Genomic DNA, 27,914 nt, shown 5'->3' with positions numbered 1-27,914 from the left:
AATAGAAACAGAAGGAAAGCTTCCAGACTCATTCTATGAGGCCAGCATTACCTCATTCCCCAAACCAGGCAAAGACCCCATCAAAAAGGAGAATTTTAGACTGATATCCCTGATGAATATGGATTCCAAAATCCTCAACAAAATCCTAGCTAATAGGATCCAACAATACATTAAAAGGATCATCCACCACGACCAAATGGGATTTATCCCCGGGATGCAAGGGTGGTTCAACATTCGCAAGTCAATCAATGTGAGAGAGCACATTAATAAGAGGAGAGAGAAGAACCATACGGTCCTCTCAATTGATGCAGAAAAAGCATTTGACAAACTACAGCATCCTTTCCTGATTAAAACTCTTCAGAGTATAGGGATAGAGGAAATATTCCTTAAGTTCATAAAATCCATCTATGAAAAACCCACAGTGAATACCATCCTCAATGGGGAAAAGCTGAGAGCCTTTCCCTTAAGATCAGGAACATGTCCAGGATGCCCACTCTCGTCACTGTTGTTCAACATAGTACTAGAAGTCCTAGCAATAGCAATCAGACAACAAAAAGAAATAAAATGTATTCAAAATGGCAAAGAAGAAGTTAAACTCTCTCTCTTCGCAGATGATGTGATACTTTATGTGGAAAACCCAAAAGACTCCAACCCCCAAATTACTAGAACTCATACAGAAATTCAGTAATGTGGCAAGATACAAAACCAATGCACAGATATCAGTTGCTTTCTTACACACTAACAATGCAACTGTAGAAGGAGAAATTAGGGATATGATTCCATTTACAATACCACCAAAACCATAAGATACCTCAGAATAAACCTAACCAAAGACATAAAGGATGTATACTCTAGGAACTACAGAACACTCATGAAAGAAATTGAAGAAGACACAAAAAGATGGAAAAACATTCCATGCTAATAGATCGGAAGAATAAACATTGTCAAAATGTCTATGCTGCCCAAAGCAATCTATACCTTCAATGACATCCCAATCAAAATTCCAATGACATTTTTCAAAGTGTTGGAACAAAGAATCCTAAAATTTGTATGGAATCAGAAAAGACCCCGAATCACCAAGGAAATGTTGAAAAAGAAAAACAAAGCTGGGGCATCATGTTGCCTGAATTTAAGCTATATTACAAAGCCGTGACCACCAAGACAGCAAGGCACTGGCCCAAGAGCAGACACATACATCAATGGAACAGAATAGAGAGCCCAGGTATTGACCCTCAACTCTATGGTCAAATTTTCGACAACACAGGAAAAAATATGCAATGGAAAAAAGACAATCTCTTCAATAAATGGTGCTGGGAAAACTGGATAGCTATATACAGAAGAATGAAACTTGACGATTCTCTTACACCATACACAAAGATAAACTCAAAATGGATGAAAGACCTCAATGTGAGACAGGAATCCATCAAAATCCTAGAGGAGAACATAGGCAGTAACCTCTTTGACATAGCCCACAGCAACTTCTTTGAAGATACATTTCCAGGGGCTAGTGAAAAAAAGAAAAATGAACTTTTGGGACTTCATCAAGATAAAAAGCTTCTGCACAGCAAGGGAAACAGTCAACAAAACAAAGAGGCAACCCACAGAATGGGAGAAGATATTTGCAAGTGACACTACAGACAAAGCACTGATTTCCAAGATCTATAAAGAACTTCTCAAATTCAACACCCAAAAAACAAAAAATCAAGTAAAAAACTGGGCAGAAGACATGAACAGACACTTCGCAAAAGAATACATACAAATAGCTACCAGACACATGAAAAAATGTTCATCATCATTAGCCATCAGGGAAATTCAAATCAAAACCGCATTGAGATACCACCTTACACCAGTTAGAATGGCAAAAATTGACAAGCCGAAAGACAACAAATATTGGAGAGGTTGTGGAGAAAGGGGAACCCTCCTATACTGTTGGTGGGAATGCAAGTTGATACAGCCACTTTGGAAAACAGTGTGGAGGTGCCTCAGAAAATTAAAAATAGTGTTACCCTATGACCCAGCAATTGCACTACTGGGTATTTACCCCAAAGACACAGATGTAGTGAAAAGAAGGGCCATATGCACCCCAATGTTCCTAGCAGCAATGTCTGAAATAGCCAAACTGGAATGAGCCGAGATTCCCTTCAACAGAAGAATGGATAAAGAAGATGTGGTCCATATATACAAAGGAATATGACTCAGCCATCAAAAAGGATGAATACCCAACTTTTTACATCAACATGGATGGGACTGGAGGAGATTATGCTAAGTGAAATAAGTCAAGCAGAGAAAGTCAATTATCATATGGTTTCACTTATTTGTGTAAGATAAGGAATAGCACGGAGGACATTAGGAGACGGAAGGGAAAAATGAAGGGGGGGAAATTGGAGGGGGAGATGAACCATGATAGACTATGGATTCCGAGAAACAAACTGAGGGTTTTAGACGGGAGGGGGGTGGGGGGATGGGTTAGCCCAGTGATGGGTATTTAGGAGGGCATGTACTGCATGGAGCACAGTGTTATATGAAAACAGTGAATCGTGGATCACTACATCAAAAACTAATGATGTTTTGTATGGTGATTAACATAACATAATAAAACTAAATTAAATTAAAAATATACTCATTCAAAGGAATACATACACCCTGATGTTTATAGAAGCATTATCTACAATAACCCAATTATGGAGATATTCCAAGTGTCCATTGACTGATAAATACATAAAGACGATGTGGTATGTATATATATATATATGAAGGAAATAGCTCAGCCATAAAACAGAATGAAATTTTGCTATTTCTAATGAGATGGATAGAGGTAGAGAGTATTACGGTAAGCAAAATAAGTCAGAGAAAGGCAAATACCATGTGATTTCATAGATATATGGATATAAAAAACAAAACCAACAATCAAAGGGGAAAAAAAAGAGAGAGAGAGGCAATCCAAGAAACAAATTCTTTTTTTTTTAAAGATTTTATTTATTTGACAGAGACATAGCGAGGGAGGGAACACAAGCAGGGGGTTTGGGAGAGGGAGAAGCAGGCTTCCCGCAGAGCAGGGAGCCTGATGGGGGGCTTGATCCCAGGACCCTGGGACCATGACCTGAGCCGAAGGCAGACGCTTAACGACTGAGCCACCCAGGCGCCCACAAGAAACAAACTCTTAACTCTAGAGAAAAAATTGATGGTTACCAGAGAGGAGGTAGCTGGGGGAGATGGGTTAAATAGTTGATGGGGATTAAGGAGGGCACTTAGCTTGAGGAGTTTGGGGTGTTATATGGAAATTTTGAATCACCATATTGTACACATTAATCTAATATTACATTGTATGTTAACTAACTGGAATTTCAAAAACAGCTTATCAAAAAGAATTGATACAACTCAACCCAACAAATAATCTAATTAAAAAATAGGCTGAATACATGAACAGACATTTCTCCAGAAAAGACATACAGATGGCCAATAGACAGATAGACACATGAAAATCTGTTCAAAATCACTCATCAGGGAAATGCAAATTAAAACAATGAGATATCATATCACTCCTGTCAGATTGGCTAAAATCAAAAACAAGAAACAACAAGTGTTGGTTAAGATGTGGATTAAAAGGAACCCTCATGTACTATTGGTAGGAATGTGAATTGGTGGATCCACTTTGAAAACAGTATGGAGGCTCCTCAAAAAGTTAAAAATAGATATATCCTATGATCCAGTAATCGCAACACTGGTTATTTACACAAAAAACAAAAACAAACAAAATAAAAACCACTAATTCATAGGGATACTGCACCCCTATGTAGCATTATTTACAATAGTCAAATTATTGAAGCAGCCCTAGTGTCCGTCAATAGATGAGTGGATAAAGAAGATACGGTATATATTTGTACAATGGAATATTATTCAGTCATAAGAAAGAATGAAATCCTGCTATTTGCAATGACAGGATAAACCAAATTGACACACTTATTTTTTTAAAAGATTTTATTTATTTATTTGACAGAGAGAGGAAGAGAGAAAGAGAGAGAGAGAGCACAGTAGCAGGGGGAGCAGGAGAGGGAGAAGCAGGCTCCCCACTGAGGAGGGAGCCTGATGCAGGGCTCGATCCCAGGAGACCTGGGATCATGACCTGAGCCAAAGGCAGTTGCTTCAAAGACTGAGCCACCCAGGTGCCCCAAATTGACACCCTTTAGCTTGACTCACCAGGAAATAAAGAAAAATGGCTCAAATAAATAAAATCAGAAATGAAGGAGTGAGGGGAGTTCCAAGAGGGCAGAGTAGTATTAGTAGGGGAACGCTGAACTTGCCTCATCCTTTGAATACAACTAGATCAACCTTCAACTATTTTGAACAATTAAGAAGAGGATCTGAGGAGTACAGAAACAATCTGCACAGCTAGAGTGAGAAAATTTGGCAGAGATGAGGTTCGGAGACCTGAATTGGGGGATTGGGAAGCTGTGTGGCTGGGAAGGGGAGGAAGTGCAGTTCCTGGAGCAAAGTCAGGAGCAGGGAGAAAGTTGCAAAGATCGCAGTGGTTTGTAACCACACAAAAAGCTGTGGTGAGTGGATCCCTGGGTTGCTCAGGGAGAGATTGCTCCCCTTCCAGAAGGGCATTTGGAGGAGCATATTTGTCCACTCCAGAGAAAAAGGGACAGCTGTGGAGCTCTTGAGTGGAGCTCAGCAGTGGGTTTAGAAGGGTGTGCAGAGGGCAGAAAGCCTCTTAATTTTATGTTGTGAGCACACAGACTCAAAACTCTGTGTGCACGCCAAACAGCTGCTTTTCTGAGACTAACTGATGAGAGCACAGAGACTTGAGCAGAATGTAGATAACCTTGCAGCTTTTTGCCACAATAGATTCAAGCCTCTGCAACGGCTTCTATGTGACAAAGAGGAGTAGGGGACTGAGTCAAGTGCAGATGGCTGATAACCTGGCTCAAGTTTATCAGTGAGCATTACAATAAACTCAAGCCTCTGCGCATGCAGAGACAGCCGGTGCGAAGGCTTTTCAGGGACAGGATAGTGCTGGGCACGCCCTGAGCCTCCCAGCCAGGGGACGGGAGTGGGCACGCATATCACCAGGCCATTTAAAACTTGGAGTTTTGAATCCCAGCCACCGGCCAGAGATAAAATACAGGAGCTCTATGGCTCTGGGTGTGCCAACAACACACACAGGTTAGGGCAGGGAACTGAGGAGGTACCAGCTCACAGGAGATTGTTGGCTTTTCTAAGAGGGCCTCCTGAGCAGCAGCTGCCAGGAGTTCCACTCCCCAGGGACAAGAGGGAGAGGTGATGCCATATTCTACCTCCTATACCATCCTTTTCTCCTCTCACCCACCAGCAGAGTCAGACTCCTCAGAGAAACACAGACACTCTAGTGGAGGCTGGAGTCCCCTACAATAAACCCCACCCCCCTGACCTGTCAGGAGCATCTTTAGGAGGGCAAGTCAGCTTGTGTGCCAGCACAGCAGGCCTCTCCGTCAGAAGACCAACACAAACCCCTGCATCTACCAAGTCTACTGATTAAAGAAAGCTCCAAAACATCAGCTTCTGGCATAATTTCACAAACAATTCAAAGCATACCTACTTAAAGGACCAAACACTCCCTATTACAAGCAAGGAGGAACTCTGTAGAGGAAAGACCAGTGGGGAAGAGCAGCCAAAACACAACAGTAGAGTGTACACAGCATACACCAGGATCACTTCCTGAAGATATTCTTGTTGTTCTTTATATTATTATTTCTGTCACTGCTGCTTTTCTTTTTCTTTTCTGTTTCTTTTTTTCCCTTCTCTTTCTTTCCTATCTTTTGTGTACAAAATGACTAGGAGGAGAAGTGTATAGCGAAAGAAAGAACCAGAGGTAGTACTCTCTGCCACAGATTTAATCAATATGGATGTAAGTAAGATGTCAGAAATAGAAATCAAAACAATGATTATAAAGATACTAGCTGGGCTAGAAAAAAGCATAAAAGACACTAGAGAATCCCTTATTGTAGAAATAAAAGAACTAAAATCTAATCAGGCTGAAATTAAAAATGCTATTCTGAGATGCAGTCAAAAATGGAGGTTCTAACTGATAGGGTAAATTAAGCAGAAGAGAGAGTCAGTGATACAGAAGACAAAATGAAGAAAGTAAGGCTGAGAAAAAGAGAGAAAAACAATGACTTAATTATGAGAGGCAACTCTGAGAAATCAGTGATACCATAAAGCACAATAATATTTGAAAAATAGGTGTCCCAGAAAATGAGGAAAGAGAGAAAAGGACAGAAGGTTTACTTGAACAAATTACAGCTGAGAACTTCCCTAATCTGGGGAAGGAAACAAGCATTCAAGATCAGGGGGCACAGAAAACCCCCATCAAAATCAATAAAAATAGGGAAACATATAATCCCTGACAAATAATAGTGAAGCTTTCAAATTCAGAGATAAAGAGAAAATCCTGAATGAAGCCAGAGACAGGAGGTCCTTAACCTAAAAGGGTAGACACATAAGGCTGGAAGCAGACCTGCCCACAGAGACCTGGCAGGCCAGAAAGACTGGCATGATATATTCAAGGTGCTAAGTGAGAAAAATATGCAGGCAAGATACTTTATCCAGGAAGGCTGTCATTCAGAATGGATGGAGAGATAAGGAGTTTCCAGGACAAACAAAAACTAAAAGAATTTGTGATCACTAAACAAGCACTTCAAAAAATATTAAAGGGGATACTGTAAGTGAAGAGAGAACCCAAAAGTAACAAAGACTAGAAAGGAACAGAGACAATCTACAGAAACAGTGACTTTACGGGTAATACAATGGCACTAAATTCACATCTTTCAATAATTACTCTGAATATATATGGGATAAATGCTCCAATCAAAAGACACAAGGTATTAGATTGGATAAAAAAGGAAGACCCATTGATATGCTGTCTACAAGAGACTCATTTTAGACCTAAAAACACCTCCAGATCGAAAGTGAGGGGGTGGACAACCATTTCTCATACTGATGGACATCAAAAGAAAGCTGGGGAGGCAATCCTTCTATCAGACAAAATAGATTTTAAACCAAAGACTGTAATGAGAGATGAAGAGGGATACTATATAATAATTAAAGGTTCAATCCAACAAGAAGCTCTAACAATTCTAAATATTTATGCCCCTAACTTATGAACAGCCAATTAAATAAAACAATTAATAACAAAATTAAAGAAACACATTGATAATAGTACAATAATAGTAGGGGACTTTAACACCCCACTCACAACAACACAGATCATCTAAGCAGAAGACCAATAAGGAAACAAGGGCTTTAAATAACACACTGGACCAGATGGACGTCACAAATATATGCAGAGCATTTTGTCCTAAAGAAACAGAATACATATTCTTCTCAAGTGCACATGGAACATTCTCCAGAATAGATCACATACTTGGTCACAAATCAGTACTCAACCAGTACCAAAAGTTTGGGATTATTCCCTGCATATTTTCAGACCACAATGCTTTAAAACTTGAACTCAATCACAAGAGAAAATTTGGAAGGAACACAAATACATGGAGGTTAAAAGCATCAACTTAACAATGAATGAGTCAACAGGAAATTAAAGAAGAATTTAAAAAATTCATGGGAGTAAATGAAAATGAAAACACAAGAGTTCAGGACCTTTGGGATGCAGAGAAGGTGGTCCTAAGAGGGAAGTATAGAGCAATACAGGCCTTTCTCAAGAAACGAGAAAGATCTCAAATACACAAGCTACTGTCACATCTAAAGGAAATGGAAAAAGCACAGCAAACAAAGCCTAAACCAAGCCAGAGAAGATAAATAAGAAAGATTAGAGCAGAAATCAATGAGATTTGGTTGATCATTTGATTCATCAACGAGAAAAGTAGAACAGATCAATGAAACTAGGAGCTAGTTATTTGAAATAGTTAATAAGATTGATAAACTCCTAGCCAGATTTATCAAAAAAAAGTTTGGGTTTATTTATTCACATTCACATTCAACATTCACAAATCAATCAACATGATACATCACATTAATAAAAGAAAGGACAGGAGCTATATAATCCTCTCAATTGATGCAGAAATAGCATTTGAGGGGCGCCTGGGTGGCTCAGTCGTTAAGCGTCTGCCTTCGGCTCAGGTCATGATCCCAGAGTCCTGGGATCGAGCCCCGCATCAGGCTCCCTGCTCCGCGGGAAGCCTGCTTCTCCCTCTCCCATTCCCCCTGCTTGTATTCCCTCTCTCGCTGTGTCTCTTTCTGTCAAATAAATAAATAAAATCTTAAAAAAAAAAAAAAAAAAAGAAATAGCATTTGATGAAATACAGCATCCTTTTTAGATTAAAACTCTCCACAATGTAGGGATAGATGGAACATACCTCAATATCATAAAAGCCATCTACAAAAAGCCCACAATAAATATCATTCTCAACAGGGAAAAACTGATACCTTTCCCCTAAGGGCAGGAACATGACAATGATGTCCACTCTCAGCACTGTTGTTCAACGTAGTACTAGAAGTCCTATCCTCAGCAATCAGACAACAAAAAGAAATAAAATCATCCACAGTGGCAAAGAGGAAGTCAAAACGTCACTCTTCACAGATGACATGATACTCTGTGGAACACTCAAGAGTCAACCTAAAAATTGCTAGATCTCATACACAAATTCAGAAAAGTGGTAGGACATAAAATCAATGCACAGAAATTAGTTGCATTTCTATACACTAACAATAAATAGAAATTAAGGAATCTATCCTATTTACAATTGCACCAAACACCATAAGATACCTAGGAATAAAGCTAACCAAAGAAGTAAAGAATCCATACTCTGAAATTATAGAACACTTGTGAAAGAAATTTAGGAAAACACAAAGAAATGGAAAAACATTCCATGCTCATGGATTGGAAGAATAAATATTTTTAAAATGTCTATGCTACCCAGAGCAATCTACACATTCAATGCAATCCGTACCAAAATACCATTGACAAACTGGGTGATAGGCATTAAAGAGGGCATGTGATGTGATAAGCACTGGGTGTTATATGCAACTGATGAATTATTCAACATTACATCTGAAAATAATGATGTACTGTATGTTGGCTAATTGAATTTAAATAAAAATATACCAACTACATTTTTCACAGAGCTGGAAAAAAATGCTAAAATCTGTATGGAACCACAAAACACCCCAAATAGACAGAGGAATGTTGAAAAAGAAAATCAAAGCTGGTGGCATCACAGTGCCAGACATCAAGCTATATATTACAAAGCTGTAATCATCAAGACAGTATGGTACTGGCACAAAAACAGACACATAGATCAATGGAACAGAATAGAGAGCCCAGAAATGGACCCTCAACTCTATGGATAACTAAACTTTGAAAAAGCAGGAAAGAATATGCAATGGAAAAAAAACAGTCTCTTCAACAAATGGTGATGGGAAAATTGGACAGCCACATGTAGAAGAATGAACCTGGACCATTATCTTACACCATACACAAAAATAAACTCAAAATGGATGAAAGACCTAAATTTGAGACAGGAATCCATCAAGATTCTAGAGGAGAACATAGGCAGCAACCTCTTCGACCTCAGCCACAGCAACTTCTTGCTAGACACATCTCCAAAGGCAAGGGAAACAAAAGCAAAAATGAAATATTGGGACTTCATCAAGATAAAAAGCTTCTGCACAGCAAAGGAAACAGCCAACAAAACTAAAAGGTAATCCACGGAATGGGAGAAAATATTTGAAATATCTCATCAGGTAATGGGCTAGTATCTGACATGTAAAAGAACTTATCAAACTCAACACCCAAAAAACAAAGAATCCTGTCAAGAAACGGGCAGAAGACTTGGACATTTCTCCAAAGAAGACATACAAATGGCCAACAAACACATGAAAAAATGCTCCACATCACTTGGCTTCAGGGGAATACAAATCAAAACCACAATGAGATACCACCTCACACTGGTCAGAATGTCTAAAATTAACAAGTCAGGAAATGACAGATGTTGGCGAGGATGTGGAGAAAGGGGAACCCCTTACACTGTTGGTGGGAATGCAGCTAGTACCGCCACTCTGGTAAACAGTATGGAGGTTCCTCAAATAGTTAAAAATAGAGCTAGCATATAACCCAGCAAATGCACTACTAGGTACTTACCCAAAGGATACAAATGTAGTGATCCGAAGGGGCACGTGCACCCCAATGTTTACAGCAGCAATGTCCACAATAGCCAACTATGGAAAGAGCCCAGATGTCTCTCAACAGATGAATGGATAAAGAAGATATATATATATATATATATATATATATATATATATATATACACACACACACACACACACACCTATATATATTCCATTATATATATATATATATATATATATATATATATAATCAAAAATGAATTCAAGCCATCAAAAATGAATTCTCGCCATTTGCAACAACATGGATGGAAGTAGAGGGTATTATGCTAAGCAAAATAAATCAATCAGAGAAACACAATTTTCATATGATTTCACTCATATGTGGAATTTATGAAATAAAACAGAGGATCATACTGGAAGGGAGGGAAAAGTAAAATAAGATGAAATCAGAGAGGGAGATAAAGCATTAAGAGATTCAACTCTAGGAAACAAACTGAGGGTTGCTAGAGGGCATGTGGGTGGGGGGACAGGGTAACTGAGTGATGGGCATTAAGGAGGGCATGTGATATAATGAGCACTGGGTGTTACAGGCAACTGATGAATTACTGAACTCTACCTCTGAAACTAATGATACACTACATGATAATTAATTGAATTTAAATATAATAAAATTTAAAAAATGCAAGAACAGAAAACAAAACAAAAACAAAAAAAGGAAATGAAGGAGGTATTACAACTGTTAACAAAGAAATATGGAACATTATAAGAGGCTGCTATGAATAATTATAAGCCAGAAGATTGGACTACCTAGAAGGAATGGTAAATTCCTGGAATCCTATCATAATCCAAGCCTGGATCAAGAAGAAAGAGAAAATCTGAACTAACCAATTAGTAGAAATAAAATTGTATCTTTTATAAAAAAAAAAAAAAAATCTCAACAAAAGCCAGACACCTTCACAGATGAATTCTACCAACCTTTTAAAGAAGAGATAATACGTATCCTAGAACTATTTCAAAAAATTAAAGTGGAGGCAAAGTTTCCAAAATCATTTCATGATGTCAGCATTATCCTGGTAACAAAACCATACAAGGACACTAAAAAAATCAAAAGGAAGAAAAATAAAAACATAGATATTCCTGATAAACACAGATACAAAAATTCTCAACAAAATATTAGCAAACAAATTCAAAAATACATTAAAATTATTGCGTATCATGATCAAGTGGGATTTATTACAGGAATATAACAATGATTCCACTTCCACAAATCAAACAACATGATACACCACATTAACAGCATAAAAGATAAAAATTATATGGTCATGTCACTAGATGCACAAAATGCATCTGACAAAATTCAACATCCATTTAGGTAAAACCTCTCAAAAACGTTGGTGTAGGGGCGCCTTGGTGGCTCAGTCATTAAGCGTCTGCCTTCAGCTCAGGTCATGATCCCAGGGTCCTGGGATCCAGCCCCGCATCGGGCTCCCTGCTCAGCAGGAAGCCTGCTTCTCCCTCTCCCACTCCCCCTGCTGTGTTCCCTCTCTCACTGTGTCTCTCTCTGTCAAATAAATAAATAAAATCTTAATAAAAAAAGTTGGTGTATAGGGAACATACCTCAACATAATAAGTCCACAGCTAACATCATACTCAACAGTGAAAAGCTTTCTAAGATCAGGAACAAGATAAGGATGTCCACTATCTCCACTTTTATTCCACATATGTATTAGAAATCCTAGCCAGAGCAATTAGGCTTGAAAAGGAAATAAAACGGCATCCAAATTGGAAAGAAGTAAAACTGTCATTACTTGCATACACTATCATTTTGTATATAGAAAACACAGAAGACTCCATTAGAAAAAAGTGTTAGAACTAATCAACAAAGTCAGTAACCTTGCAAGGTATAAAATCAACATGGAAAAATCTGCTGCATTTTTATAAACTAATAATGAACTATCAGAAAAATAAATTAAGAAAACTATCCATTTACATTATATACACAACTAATGAATTGTTGAACACTACATCAAAAACTAATGATGTATTATATGTTGGCTAATTGAACATAATAAAAACTTTAGAATAAAAAAAGAATAAAATATCTAGTATAAACTTAACCAAAGAAGTGAAAAATCTGTACATTCAAAACTATAAAACACTGATGAAAAAAACTGAAGAAAACACAAATAAATGGAGAGATATTCCAAACTTACAGATTGGAAGAATTAATGTTGTTAAAATGTCCATATTACCAAAAAATGTACAAATTCAATGTAATCCCTACCAAAATTCCAATGGCATTATTAAAAAAAATAGAATGAACAATTCAAAAATCTGTTTGGAATCATAAAAGACTGCAAATAGCCAAAGCAGTCTTGAAAAAGAAAAAATAAAAGTTGTAGTTATCAAGCTCCCTGATTTGAAACTATATTTCAAAGCTATAGTAATCAAAACAGTACAGTATTGGCATAAAAACAGACATACACCTCCAGAGAACAGAATAAAGAGCCTAGAAATTAACCCACGCATATATGGTCAATTATTTTATGACAGAACAGATAAGTAAATACAAGGGGGGAAAGATAGTCTCTTTAATAAATGAAGTTGGGAAAACTGGACAGCCACATAAAAAGAATCAAACTAGACTATTATCCTATACCATACACAAAAATTAACTCAAAATGGATTAAAGAGTTAAATATAGGACCTGAGACCATAAAACTCCTAGAAGAAAACTTAGGAAGTAAACTCCTTGACATCAGTCTTGATTTTTTTTTTTTTTTAACTGACTCCAAAAGCAAAGGTAACAATAAAAAAATAAACAAGTGGGACTACATCAAACTAAAAAGTCTCGGGGCACCTGGGTGGCTCAGTCATTAAGTGCCTGCCTTCGGCTCAGGTCATGGTCCCAGGGTCCTGGGACTGAGCCCCGCATTGGACTCCTGCTCAGCCGGAAGCCTGCTTCTCCCTCTCCCACTCCCCCTGCTTATGTTCCCTCTCTCACTGTGTGTCTCTCTCTGTCAAATAAATACATAAAATCTTAAAAAAAAAAGTCTCTGCACAGCAAAGAAAAACATCAATGCAATGAAAAGGCAATGTATGAAATGGAAGAAAACATTTGCAAGTCACAGATCTGATAAGGTGTTACTATCCAAAATATATAAAGAACTCCTGCAACTCATCACGAAAAACAACCAAACAATTCAATTAAAAAAAAAAAAAAAAAAAAAAAAAGAGCAGAGGATCTGAATAGACATATTTTCAAAGGAGATATCACTAATCATCAGGGAAATACAAATCAAACCCATGATGAGTTATCACCTCATACCTGTTAGAAAGGCTATCATCAAAAAGACAAGAAACAATAAGTGTTGAGGAGGATGTGGAGAAAATGGAACACCTGTGCACTGTTGTTAGCGATGTAAATTGGTACAGCTAGTATGCAAAACAGTATATGAAGTTTTCTCAAAAAGTTAAAAATAGAACTACCATATGATTTAGGAATTCCAGGACTAAATATTTATCCAAGGGAAACAAAAACACTAATTTGAAAAGATATGTCTACCCCTATGTTCACTGCAGCATTATTTACAATAGCCATATATGGAAATTATGTAAGTGTCCACTGATGTATGAATGGATAAAGAAAATATAGCATAGATATACAATGGAATATTATTTAGCCATATAAAAGAAGGAAATCTTGCCATTTGTAACAAAATGAGTGGCCCCTGAATGTGTTATGCTAAGTGAAATAAGTCAGAGAATGACAAATACCATATTATCTCACTTATATGTGTAATCTAAAAAATAAAACAAATAAATAAAATAAAAGTCATGGATATAGAGAACAGAGTGGTGGCTGCCTGTGGGAGGATGGTTGATGGGTGGGGGAAATAAAAAATAAAAAAGAGAGAAGATACAAAATACCAACATCAGGAATGATACAAATATCACTAATGATTCCACTGCTATAAAAAGATAGTAAAGGACTATTATGAACAATTTCATGTCAATGAATTTGATAAATTTACTAAAATGGTTAAATTCCTTAAAAGACACAAAATACCAAAGCTCACTCAAAAAATAAAAGATAAACTGAATACCTCCAAGTCTCTTAAATAAATTGAATTTGTAGTTAAAATGCCTTTCTATTAAAAAAACTTCAGGCCCAGATAGCTTCACTGGTGAATTCTACCAACCATTTAATGACAATTTTACAATGAATTCTTCTAGAAAATTGAACAGGAGAAAACACTACCCAACTCATTCTATAAAACCAGAATTGCTATGGCATTAAAACTAGACATAAAAAATACAAGAAATCTATAATCAAATATCTCTCACAAAAATAAATGTAAAAATTCTGAAAAAACATTTAGGAAATATCATCCACCAATATGCAAAAAACATAATACACCATGTCTACATGGGGGATTCATCCATAGGCAAGACTGCTTCAACATTTGACAATCAATCAATTTAATTTACCTATTAAAAGATTAAAGAAGAAAAAACACAGTATCTCAATAATTGCACTGAAAGAATATTACAAAATCTAATGTACATACCTGATAAAAATTCAACAAACTAGTAACAGAAGAGAACTTTCACAACCAGATAAAGAACATGTAAAAAGACCTATACTGAACTTTGTAATTCATGCTAAAATGATGTTTTTCCCCTGTGATAAGGCAAGAATGTCTGCTCTTACCAATTCTATAGAACACTGAACTGGAGGGTCAAGACAGTGCAACAAAGACAAATAAAAGAAATAAGTGATGTCTATAAAGGAAAAAAAAGTAAAAAATCCTTGTTTGTAGGTTATAAATAGAAAATTCTATGGAATCTACCAAAAAAAAAAAAAAAGCCATTAGGTGTAATAAGTAAGTTCAGTTAAATTCTGGGATACAAGTTCAATATGCAAAAAAAAAAAAAAAAAATCAACTGTATTTCCATCCAACCTGAAAATGAAATTAATAAGAAAGCAATTCCATTTACATCATTTTAAAAAAGGAAATACTCAGAGATAAATCCGATAAAAAATGTGGAAGACCGATACACTGAAAATGACAAGACACTGCTGAGAGAAATTAAAGGAGACTCAAAAACTGGAGAAAAAATCATATTCATGAATTGAAGATTCAATATTGTGAAAATGTCGATTATCTGCAAATTGACCTATAGATTCAATGAAATCCCAATCAAAATCCCAGCAAGCTTTTTTGTAGAAAGTGAAAGGCTAATTTAAAAATTGATATGGAAATACAAAGGACCCAGAAGAGGCAAAAGAACTTTGAAAAAGAAGAGCAAAGGGGCGCCTGGGTGGTTCAGTCATTAAGCCTCTGCCTTCAGCTCAGGTCATGATCTCAGGGTCCTGCGATGGAGCCCCGCATTGGGCTCCCTGCTCAGCGGGAAGCAGGCTTCTCGCTCTCCCACTCCCCCTGCTTGTGTTCCCTCTCTCTGTCAAATAAATAAATAAATAAAATCTTAAAAAAAAAAAAAAGAAAAAGAAGAGCAAAGCTCAAGGATTTGTACTACCTTACTTTAAGACATATAGTATAGTAATTAAGGGTATAGTAATTAAGAAAACAAGTAGTGAAATAAAGATAAACAAATAGATCATTGAACAAAATAAAATGTCCAAAAATAGACCTTCACATATATGGTCAATAGATTTCCAACAAAAATGCAAGGTAATTCAGTGAAGAAAGCATAGACTTTTTTAATCACAATGCTAGAACACTGGGATATGTATATGCAAAAAAAAAAAAAAAAGAAAAAAGAAAAGGACTTCAACACATACCTCTCACCATACACTAAAATAAACTCAAAATGGATTATATACTTAAATGTAAAACCTAAAATTACAAAATGTCTAGAAAATATAGAATATCTATGTGACCTGAGATTAGGCAAATATTCTTTAAATAGGACACCAAATTCATAAAAGAAAAAATTCTAAGTTGGAATTCATCAAAATTAAGAACTTCTGCTTTTGGGGGCGCCTGGGTGGCTCAGTCGTTAAGCGTCTGCCTTCAGCTCAGGTCATGATCCCAGAGTCCTGGGATTGAGCCCCGCATCGGGCTCCCTGCTCAGCGGGAAGCCTGCTTCCCCCTCTCCCACTCCCCCTGCTTGTGTTCCCTCTCTCGCTATGTCTCTATCTGTCAAATAAATAAATAGAATCTTTAAAAAAAAAAAAAAAAAAAAAAAAAAGAACTTCTGCTTTTGAAAGACTATTAAAGAGAATGAAAAGACAAACCACAGACTAGGAGAAAGTATTTGCAAACAACATATATGATAAAGGACTTACCATCCAAAATATATACTCTCAAAACTCAGAAAACATACAGTTTAATAAAAAATGAGCCAAATATTTAAACAGACATTTTATCAAAGAAGATAAATAGATGCCAAATAAGTACATGAGGAGATGCTCAACATCATTAGTCATTAGGATTATGCAATTCAAAACCACAATAAGGTGCCACTAGACACTTATGTCCAAAATCAAAACAAGACTACTGACCATATTAAGGGCTGGAAAGGATGTGGAGCAACTGAAACTCTCATACACTGCTGGTGGGAAGATAAAAATTATAATCCTACCTTAGAAAACAATTTGATAGGGTCTTTAAAATAAGTTAAAACATATACCTATCAAATAGTCCAGTACATTATACTCCTAAGTATTTAATCATGAAAAATGAAAACATAACCATGAAAATGAAAACATATGTCCATACAGTTATTTGTGCATGAATGTTTGTAGCAACTTTATTAGTAATATCCAAAAACTGCAAATAACCCAAATATCCATCAATAAGTTAATGCATAAACAAATGGTGGTGTATCCATACAGTGGAATACTATTCAGCAATAAAAGTGAATGAACCACTGATACATACAACACCACGGCTAAGTCTCAAAATAATTATTCTGAGTTAAATAAGCCAGACAAAAAAGAATAGATACTATAAGATTCCATTTATATAAAGTCCTAGAAAATGTAAACCAAACAATGACAGAAAGCAGATTCAGTAGGGGCAGGGTGGAAGGGAGGCATTACAAAGGGGCACAAGAAAATGGTTGGGGATGACGGATAAGCTTATTATCTTGATTGTGATGATGGTTTCACAGGTATATACAAATGTCAAATTTTATCAAAGTATGTACTCTAATATGTGTAATTCATTGTATGTCAGTTATACCTTCATAAAGTTGTTGCAGAATAAATTAAACACTACTCCCAGAGGCATTTTGGTAGCTTGAGTAGCCAAAATCCTAGGCTTGCCCCTACTACTTCATCCAGTTATTTATATTGATCTTGTGCCTAAAGGAATAATGAGTAGCACACTGAGGAGATCTAAATGACAGGCAGACAGAAAATGCCATTAACTGGCACATCAACTAAATACTATGCAGTGAAATAAACAGAAGAATTATTTAAAATTTCTATAGAAAAAAATTAATCAGCAGAACACAAATGATTTTTCTTAGTTTTGTTTCAATAAAATATAGTAAAAATTTACAGATACCTACCTCTTTGGATAATCTTGTGAAGACATCTCCTCCCCTGAGAAAATCCAGTATTAAATAGAGCTTCCCTTCAGTCTGAAAGGCTAATTATAAATTAGAATGTAGTAACAGAACATTAACAGAATCTTAAAGCCTTAACGACCTTAGTATAATTTTTAATTAATATATATGTTTAGAGTTTTATCATTAAACACTATAAAGGAATTAAGCATTTATTCACATGGTCCAATGGATAACTATCTCAAAATTGAACTTAGTGCTGAAATAGCTATAAATCCCTTCCTAGAACATAATCAACTTTACATGTGGTTTTACACAGAAACTTCTACCGCCATTGTTGTCCTGATTTATGGTGCATCATGCTCTACTCCAAACTGCTTGAACTCCACCTCCCTACCTACTGAAAATCTACTAATTCTTTCAAGCTCAACAAAAATGCCACCTCCTCCATCAAGCTTTCCTCTATTAAGGATTTCTCTCTTTTCACAATTTCATAGCATCCTTACCCTCTTCTCCAAAAGAATTACTTGCTACTACTTTTGAGATCTCACTGTTCCTTATTTATGTCTCTCTTATGGCACTTACTCCATTTTTATTTGTACAATTAATTTGTTTACATGTCTGCGTTCCAATAGATTAGAAGTTTTTTGAGTCAGAGATTGTTTCACCTCTAGAGCCTACTTCATTCAATAGAGCATTTTGCACCAATTGGTATTTACTGATTAATGTAATGTACTCCTGGTGATTCAAGGAAGTGGGACTTTAGATATTACTATTTTCCATTTAGGATAACAAGGAGTGAAAGAATAATGGGTGTGAATTTTTTGAGGATTTTTTAAAATAATTTAGTATATACTTTAATGCATTATTTTTCAAAATTTCCTAAGAATAAAATCAATAGCTGCTACTTTTTTAAATCTTGAAAACTTAGTGATATCAGAGACTATATCAGTGATTTAATGATGTATATATCTTTGAATTCTCCAGGAAAGCCAAACTGCACAATCTCATGTATCCATAAATTATCAATGGAGCCATGATTCAAACTCAGCACTGTGTGACTCCAAACTCATGTTCTTTCCATTATATTTACTGCTTCTTTTTGGTATTCCTCTTCCCCCAAATAAAAGAAAGAATAACTCAAATGGACTAATATAACTACATGGTCCTCTTCAATACAGCTAGGAAATAAATTAATAAGCTCATTATGAACATGTAAGAGGAACACATCCAAACATCAGATGTTTTGAATAAATTATCACAGTTTATAGCCTCAGATCATTAAAGGTACAGCCTAGCGGAGTAAAGAAATACTACCAGACAAGTAATCAGAAGACACTATCTTATTACCTTAGACAAATTAACCAACAGATAAAGAAAATACAATTCAAAATTGGATATTGATTCTTATTCTTATTTCAGATAAATATATTTTACATAGTTGAATGTATTAAATAATTTTGAAGTATTTATTTCCTGTTATGTTATTGTTTGAAGGGAAATCTTAATTCTCTAATTCCATAAATTAAAACAAACAAACATGACATACCATAGTGTAATTTGACAATAAATGGATGATTTACTTCCACCAGTATATCCCTTTCCATCTTTGTCCGAACTCTGTCTCGAACTAAAAATTATAGAAAGGTAGAATATATTACTCTTCTATATAAAATTTCAGTAGAGATCCATCAATAATTCACCAAACAAAAATATGAAAATATAAGTGTGTAAGTGCTTAAATTTGCAATCTATATATTTCTAGACAGTAATTACCATATTCTTAGAAAGCCAACAAATTCAGTTTAGATCTAGATGGATTAAAGTGACATTAAGTAGGTATTTGGATAATATATATTTATTATGTATTGGTCTCCAATTTTCAAATGAGTTCAATGATTAAAACTGAGCACAGTGTTACTGCTATCAAAGCCTAGAAGATGGTGTAAGTGTATCCAGGTGGTTGTGCTTTTTCAATATGCAAAATCAACAAAGATGAAACAGAAAAAAAAATAAGAATCTTAAAAGAATATAGCTTACTAAAATAAGTCCACTTTATATTAAATAAAATGCGTCACTTTTTATACAATTAAATTTTTACCAGGGTACAGTCTAACTAAATTAGAGCATATGCCAATATCAAACCTAGAAATATCACTTACAGGCTAGAAAACTTACTAATGTTTAAAGGAATCTGAGTCTACTCAACTTATACAAACAATACACAGCATATTTCTTAAAACAAGCTTTATCAAATTCTATCTTAATAAGCTTTGTAATTTTCTACCTTTTAAAGAAGCCTTTTTTAACACCTTCATTGCATAGAGCTGCCCAGCATCAGGACCAGTCTTCTTTCGAACAAGAAAAACCTAACAGAGGATTTTTTTTTAAGTGAAATTCATATTTCAAGACATTCTTGCTATACACATTAGCACACATATATGTCCATGCATTTCCTCTAATTTTATAAAGATATACTTTTCTCTATAAATTATACTCTTAGTTAACTTTTCCTCAATTTCATTCATTTAGTAAATCACACTATCATACATACTACTGTAAGGAAAGAAAATTTTTAAAATAGATGACATGGTCATGACTTCAAGAAGTTTGTGATGTATGAAATAAGCAACATAATGAAAGGCAATTTGATCTAAGGGAACTACTTTTAAGAACCACGCACCTTTTTCTTGCCTTAATAAAGACCAAAGAATTGTGATGACTGCTAATTTGATACCTTCATTTCTACTTCCTTATTTGTCCATTTTAGAAGGTACCAGGCATTTTATTTTCTAGTAAGAAATCAGAGGCAATTATACCTGTCTGCCAGGTTGAACAATCAAGATGGTAAAGTATCACAGTAAACAAATTAAACTCTTTAAGATTACTGAGAAAACTTGAGTAATACTACCTCATATTTTCAAACTAAGATTATGACTCATTAAAAGTGGTTTTTAAAAAGCTTCAGTTATGAAAATAAATATGAATAGATTAAACTTTTATAGGAGTTATTTATTAGTAAAGGGCTGTTTCATTTTTAAAAATTAGTAAAATTTGCTCACTGCTGTGAAATAAATGCTACAGAAACTAAAACAACAACAACAACACAGTAGAACAGATCAATGAAACCAGGAGCTGCTTCCTTGAAAAATTAATAAAATTGATAAACCTCTAGCCAGACTTATCTAAAAGAGAAGAGAAAAGACCCAAGTAAAAAAAAAAATCACAAATGACAGAGGAGAAATAACAACCAACACCACAGAAATATAAACAATTATAACAGAATATTATGAAAAACTTTGCCAACAAATTGGACAATCTGGAAGAAATGGGTAAGTTCCTAGAAACATATAAGTTACAAAAACTAAAACAAGAAGTAGAAAACTTGAACAGAGCAATTACCAACAATGAAATTGAATCAGTAATTAAAAAACTCCCAACAACCCAAAGTCCAGAACCAGATGGCTTCAGAGGTGAATTCTAATAAATATTTAAAGAAGATATAATACGTATGCTTCTCAAACTATTCCAAAAAATACAAAAGGAAGGAAAACTTCCAAATTCATTCTATAAGGCCAGCATTACCCTGATCCCAAAACCAGATAAAGACACCACAAAAAGAGAACTACAGGCCAATATCACAGATAGACACAGATGCAAAAATTCTCACTAGAATACTAGCAAATGGAATCTACAACAGACTAAAAAAAAAAAAATCAGGAGTGCTTGGCTTGCTCAGTTGGTAGACCATGTGACCCTTGATTTCGGGGTTGTAAGTTTAAGCCCCACATTGGGTGTAGAGATTACTTAAAAACGAAATCTTAAAAATTTTTTTTTCACCACAACCAAGTGGGATTTATTCCTGGGTGGCAAGGGTGGTTCAATATTCATAAATCAATCAATATGATATATAACATTAATAAAAGAAAGGTTAAAAACAATGTGATCATTTCAAGATGCAGAAAAAGCATTTGACAAAGAACAGTATCCATTCATAATAAAAACCCCCAACAAGGTAGGATTAAAAAGAACATACCTTAAAATCATAAAGGTCATATATGAAAAACCCACAGCTATTACCATCCTCAATGGGGAAAAACTGAGAGTTTTCATCTACTGCCATGAACAAGACAGGAATCCACTCTCACCACTGTTATTTAATTTAGGACTGGGAGTCCTGGCCACAAGAATCAAACAACACAAAGAAATAAAAAGGCATCCAAATCAGCAAAAAATTCAAACTTTCATTATTTTCAGATGACATGAGCCCAAAAGCTCCACCAAAAAAATGCTAGAAAAACAAGTTCAGTAGAGTCGTAGGATACAAAATCAAAATATAGAAAACTGTTGCATATCTACACACCAATAATGAAGCAGCAGAAAGAGAAATCAAGGAATCAATCCCATTTACAATTGCACTAAAAACCATAAGATACCTAGGAATAAACCTAACCAAAGAGGTAAAGATCTCTTACTCTGAAAACTATGAAACATTGATGAAAGAAATTAAAGAGGACACAATGAAATGGAAAAACATTTTATTCTCATGGATTGGAAGAACAAATATTGTTAAAATGTCTATATTACCCAAAGCAATCTACACATTTAATGCAGTCTTTATCAAAATACCACCAGCATTTTTCACAAAGTTAGAACAAATAGTCCTAAAATTTGTATGGAACTACAATAGACCCTGAATAGCCAAAGGAATCTTGAAAAAGGAAAGCAAAGCTGGAGGCATCACAATTCTGGACTTTGTCAAGTTACATTACAAAGCTGTAGCGATCAAGACTTTATGGTACTGGGATAAAAACAGACACATAGATCAATGGAACAGAATAGAAAATCCAGAAATGAACCAACAACTCTATGATCAATTAATCTTCCACAAATCAGGAAGGAATATCTAATGGAAAAAAAAGACAATCTCTTCAACAAATGGTATTGGGAAAATTGGACAATAGCATGCATAAGAATGAAACTGGACTACTTTCTTACACCATACACAAAAATAAATTCAAAATGGATGAAAGACCTAAATATGAGACAGGAAACCATCAAAATCCTAGAGGAGAACATGGGCAGTAACCTCTTTGACATTATCCATAGCAACTTCTTACTAGATATGTCTCCTGAGGCAAGGGAAACAAAAGCAAAAATAAACTGTTGAGACTTCATCAAAATAAAAAGTTTCTGCATAGTGAAGGAAACAACAAAACTAAAAGGCAGCCAATAAAATGGAAAAGATATTTGTAAGGGATAGTATCCAAAGTATATAACCAACTTATAAAAATCAACACCCAAAAAAGATATAATCCAGTTAAGAAATGGGCAGAAGACATGAATAAACATTTTTCCAAAAAACACATCTAGATGGCCAACAGATACATGAAAAAAATGCTCAACATCACTCATCATCAGAGAAAGACAAATCAATACTACAATGAGACATCCCCTCACACCAGTCAGATTGGCTAAAATTAACAACACAGGAAACAGATGCTGTCAAGGATTTGGAGAAAGAGGAACCCTCTTACACTGTTGGTGGGAACACAAACTGGTGCAGCCACTCTGAAAAAGAGTATGGATGTTCATCAAAAAGTTAAAAATAGAACCTCCAGTTAAAGGTTAAAAATAGAATGATCCAGCAATTGCACTACTAGGTATTTACCTAAAGGATAAAAAAGTACTGATTTGAAGTGATACATGTGCCCCAATATTTATAGCAGCACTATCAACAATAGCCAAATTAAGGAAAGAGCCCAAATGTCCATCAACTGATGAATGGATAAAGAAGAGGTGGTATGTACATACAGTGGATTATTACTCAGCCATAAAACCAAATGAAATCTGGCCATTTGCAACGATGTGGATGGAGCTAGGGAGTATTATGCTAAGCGAAATAAGTTAGAGTAAGAAAAAAAAACATATGACTTCACTCATAAGTGGAATTTAAGACATAAAACAAATGGAAATAGAGGGGGAAAAAGAAAGAAAAATCAAGAAACAGACTCTTAAACAATAGAGACCAAAGTGCTGATTACCAGAGGGGAGGTGGACAGGGGAATAGGTTAAATAGGTGACAGGGATTAAGGAGGGCATTTGTTGTGCTGAGCACTGGGTGTTGTATGTAAGTTTGAATCAGTAAATTCTACACCTGAAACTGATATCACACTGTATGTTAACTAACAGGAATTTAAATAAAAAACTTGAGGTAAAAAGACCCAAAAGGAACAAAAAACAGAATGACCAATTGAATTTCCACTAAAAAAGTATCTAGAACACCAAGTCCCCTCTTTACCTCACTCCGTGGATGGCACCCTTGTTTATTCGTTATTCTCACCCCTAAAGAAGTTTGAGGTTCTTCTCTGGAGAGGTCTCTGAAATGCAGGATGCCAAAACAAACCCTAACCCTAACCTTAGCCCTGTGCCTATACCTAACTCTATCCCTTACCAATAACTACTAAACTCTACCACTAAACTAGTTCTAACCTTAAACCTAACCTCTGGAGAGGTATCTGAACTGCAGGAAAGGAGGGACATAGCCTCATTCTAACCATAACCCTAGCTCTAAATCTAATCCTAACTGAAATCCTAACCCCTAACTGCTAACCACTAAACCCCAACCCTAACTCTAATCCTAAACAGATCACTCTGGAGAGGTCTCTGAACTGCAAGATAATAGGCACATTCCTTCACCCTAGGCCCAACTCTAACCCTAGCCCTTACATTAGTCTTAAACTGAACCATAATCCTTGATCTGAGGAAAAAGAAAATTTGGTTCATAGATACAATGGAATATTACTCAGCCATAAAAAATGAAATCTTACAATTTGCAAAGACGTGGATCAAGGTAGAGAGTATTATTCTAAGTGAAAACCTAACACTAACCCAAACACTAACCCTAACCCCTAACCCCAACCATGCCCTAACCTTAACCCTAAAGTTACCTCCCTGGAGAGGTCATTGAACTGCAGGATAATAGGCCCTAATCCTAACCCTTATTCTGGCCCTAAACCAAACCCTAATCTTAGATGTGAAAAAAAAAAGATTTGATACACACGCACACACACACACACACACACACACACACACAAACAAACACCATGGAATATTATGCAGCCATTAAAAAGAATGAAGTCTTGCCATTTGCAAGGACATGGAAGAAGCTAGAGAGTAGTATTCTTAGTAAAATTAGTCTGTCAGAGAAAGACAAATACCATATGACTTCACTAAGAGATGGAACTTAAGAAACAACATAAACAAGCAAATGGAAAAAAAAGAGAGGCAAACCAAGAAACAGACTCTTAAATATAGAGAACAAACTGATGGTTACCAGAGGGGAGGTGGGTGGGAGGATGGGTAAAATAGGTGATGGGGATTAAGGAGTGCACTTGTAATGAGCACCAGGTATTGTAAGGGAGTGTTGAATTACTACATTGTACACCAGAATCTAATATTACACTATATTTTAACTAACTGGAATCAAAATAAAAACTTTAAAAAAAGAAAAAAATCAGATTAATTGAATTGCCACAACACACACACACACACACACACACAAAGCTTCAGCTAAACAAATGGCATTAACCCTAAGCACCAGACTCATAAGTTTCAGATACCCAGTTTCCTTTTTCCTAATCAATATCATGTGACCAATATAACGACAATAAAAGGAGTGAAGTCATTTCATGAATGATGACTCCACCACAAGGAGGAGAACTATTTTTATCAGACTCATAAAGGAAAGCAGTTCTCAATCCTTTTGGTCTCAGGAATTTTTTACAATCTTAAAAATTAGTGAAGACTCCAAAGAGTTTTTGGAGTTTTTTGTGGGTAATATCTATTGATATTTACCATATTAGAAATTAAAACAGAGAGGGGCCTGGGTGGCTCAGTTGGTTAAGCATCTGCCTTTGGCTCAGGTCATGATCCCAGGGTCCTGGGATCGAGCCCCACATCAGGCTCCCTGCTCAGCAGGGAGTCTGCTTCTCCCTCTCCCTCTGCCTCTCTCCCCAGCTTGTACTTTCTCTCTCAAATAAATAAATAAAATCTTTTAAAAAGAAGAAATTAAAACAGAGAAAAACATCTATGTATTGATTCATTAAAAATAATAAACTTGTTACATGTGAACATAAATATTTTTCTAAAGATAACTATATTTTCCAAAGCAAAAAAAAAAAATGTGAAAAGTGACAATAATAAACATTTTTGCAAATCTCTAATACCTGACTTAACAGAAAAGAGTTGGATTCTTGTATCTGCTTCTACATTCAATCTGTTGCAATTAAGTTGTTTCGCTTGAAGTAGAGAAAGAAAATCAGGCCTCACACAGATATGTATACAGAAAAGGGAGGAGTATTTTAATAGCTTTTTCATATAATTGTGCTTATTCTTCTTTCATATGACAGAAGAACTTAAAAAGTGTCAGTTTCTTAAAGGTTGGTTACAATAGAGAATCTGAAACCATATAAATTAACTGTCCATATTCTGTTACATAATAATCCATTGGTCTACCTTACACTTCGAATGGATTTTGTACTATCTGATTTGATATCAGTGTTGGTAATCTCAAAAATATTGCTTCACTGAGTTATGCAAATCTTCCAAATGTTGAATAGCAGTGATCTCATCAGAAAAGTTTTTTTGAGTATTAAGATGTCAAGCTCACAGTGTCAAATAAAAATTTTCCAAAGCTAATTTTTTGCTTCAAAGCTCAAATTTTATCACTGACAAAAATATTGTCAGTTGTTTCCATGAAATAACAGGATCCCTTCCATTCATTTTTGAGGAAACATCTACCAAATACCCAAGTTTAAGTAACCATAGTTTGTCAATCATTCTTTTTTTTAAAGATTTTACTTATTTGAGAGAGAGAGAGAGAGAGAGAGGAAGAGCATAAAGGGAGAGTGAGAGAGAGAGAAGCAATCTCCCCACTGAGCAGAGAGCCTATCGTGGGACTCGATCCCAGGACCCTGAGATCATGACCTGAGCCGAAGGCAGACGCTTAACCGACTGAACCACCCAGGTTCCCTGTCAATCATTCTTTCAAGTAAAATGGTGTTCTATGGAAAAAGTGGCTAGTTCAGCTTACAACTCAAAAAATCACACAAGTGCTTTGTTTTGATGGTATGCAGCTTCTGGTATACAGCTAAAGTTCTTTATATGTACTTCTCATTTCATCACACCACATTAAAAAGAAGTGTACTCAAGGGTTGGGATTTGAGAAATTTAATAATTGTTAACACCTCATCAAGGACATTTTGAAGTAAAACTTGCATTTTTTTAAACTGCCAAGTATGTAGCAATGAGTACAATGACTACTGACATAATTTGTAGTCACTGCTTTGGTTGTGCCAAGGTGTCAGAAGTTTTACAAATAGTATCTTAGTATTATTATAAAATAGTTTTGACCTTGAGGACCCCATGAAAGTGTCTTATGGATGCCCAAGAGTAGACAGACCACACATTGAGAACTACTGTTCTAAAACACAGCCCTTAGTAGGGATGAAAAGAATGGAATATAGAGGGCAAAAAGAAGCAAAGAAGAAAGAAAAAAAAATGGTCCAGACATTCAGGAAGACACTTGCACAAAGCAATCACTTTTTCCCTAGCTCTTCTAATACTCACTAGTATCCTAATATGGCATCTAATAGAAGCCATCATTTATAGTCTAGAGAAATAATTGTTTATTTGTTCATCACCTGATTTGTTCTTTTCAGATCTTAGATGGACTGAACTAGCATAAGAAAATATCCTCTCTGCTCTCTTCCCATGATCAACTATAGAAGAAGTTGCATGGCTTCAAACTACTGTATCTAAAAACATATCTATCTTGTTCAAAGAGGTTTCTTTTCAGTCACACTAATCCAATTCTTGGAAACAGTTCAGAAATGAGTGAGTGAGTTACTCCAATATACCTCTTTTGGTCACATGGACTTCTATACTTTCCATTAATAAGTACTCCATAAGTATTTGTTCACGTGAACTTAAAGATCACACAGCTTTAACATTGATTGAAGAGAAAAAACTGTAAGAAATTTTAAGATGTAAACATTTATAAAACTATCTCTTGAAAATGACTCAAGAGGGCAAGGGTTTAGTATTTTCAAAAATTCATTTTTAGGGGCAGCTGGGTGGCTCATTCAGTTGAGCATCTGACTTGGTTTCAGCTCAGGTCACGATCTCATGGGTGGTGGGATCGAGCTCTGGGTCTGGCTCTGCAGTCAGCAGGGAGTCTGCTTGAAATTCTC

At 35.5% G+C, this 27,914-nt stretch overlaps 1 protein-coding gene across 4 annotated transcripts in view; it reads right to left on the bottom strand.

Moving 5' to 3' along the window:
* Positions 1 to 27,914, bottom strand: part of LOC118528854 (ribosomal protein S6 kinase alpha-6) — a 201,712-nt gene that overhangs the window by 90,832 nt on the left and 82,966 nt on the right. For 3 of the 4 annotated variants that reach the window (XM_078065436.1, XM_078065437.1, XM_078065438.1), the window contains exons 4-6: positions 19,949 to 20,030; positions 19,211 to 19,291; positions 17,665 to 17,744 (exon numbers count right to left, since the gene is read on the bottom strand). In XM_078065436.1, coding sequence (XP_077921562.1) covers positions 17,665 to 17,744; positions 19,211 to 19,291; positions 19,949 to 20,030 — 243 coding nt within the window. Of the gene's footprint in view, positions 1 to 17,664; positions 17,745 to 19,210; positions 19,292 to 19,948; positions 20,031 to 27,914 lie in introns of those variants that run through there. The other variant, XM_078065439.1, reaches the window with a different exon arrangement.

This window comes from Halichoerus grypus, chromosome X (genome assembly GCF_964656455.1).
Source record: "Halichoerus grypus chromosome X, mHalGry1.hap1.1, whole genome shotgun sequence".
Taxonomy (NCBI): domain Eukaryota; kingdom Metazoa; phylum Chordata; class Mammalia; order Carnivora; family Phocidae; genus Halichoerus; species Halichoerus grypus.
Note: the sequence above shows the minus strand (reverse complement) of the source record. Positions and strands in the feature narration are given on the sequence as shown.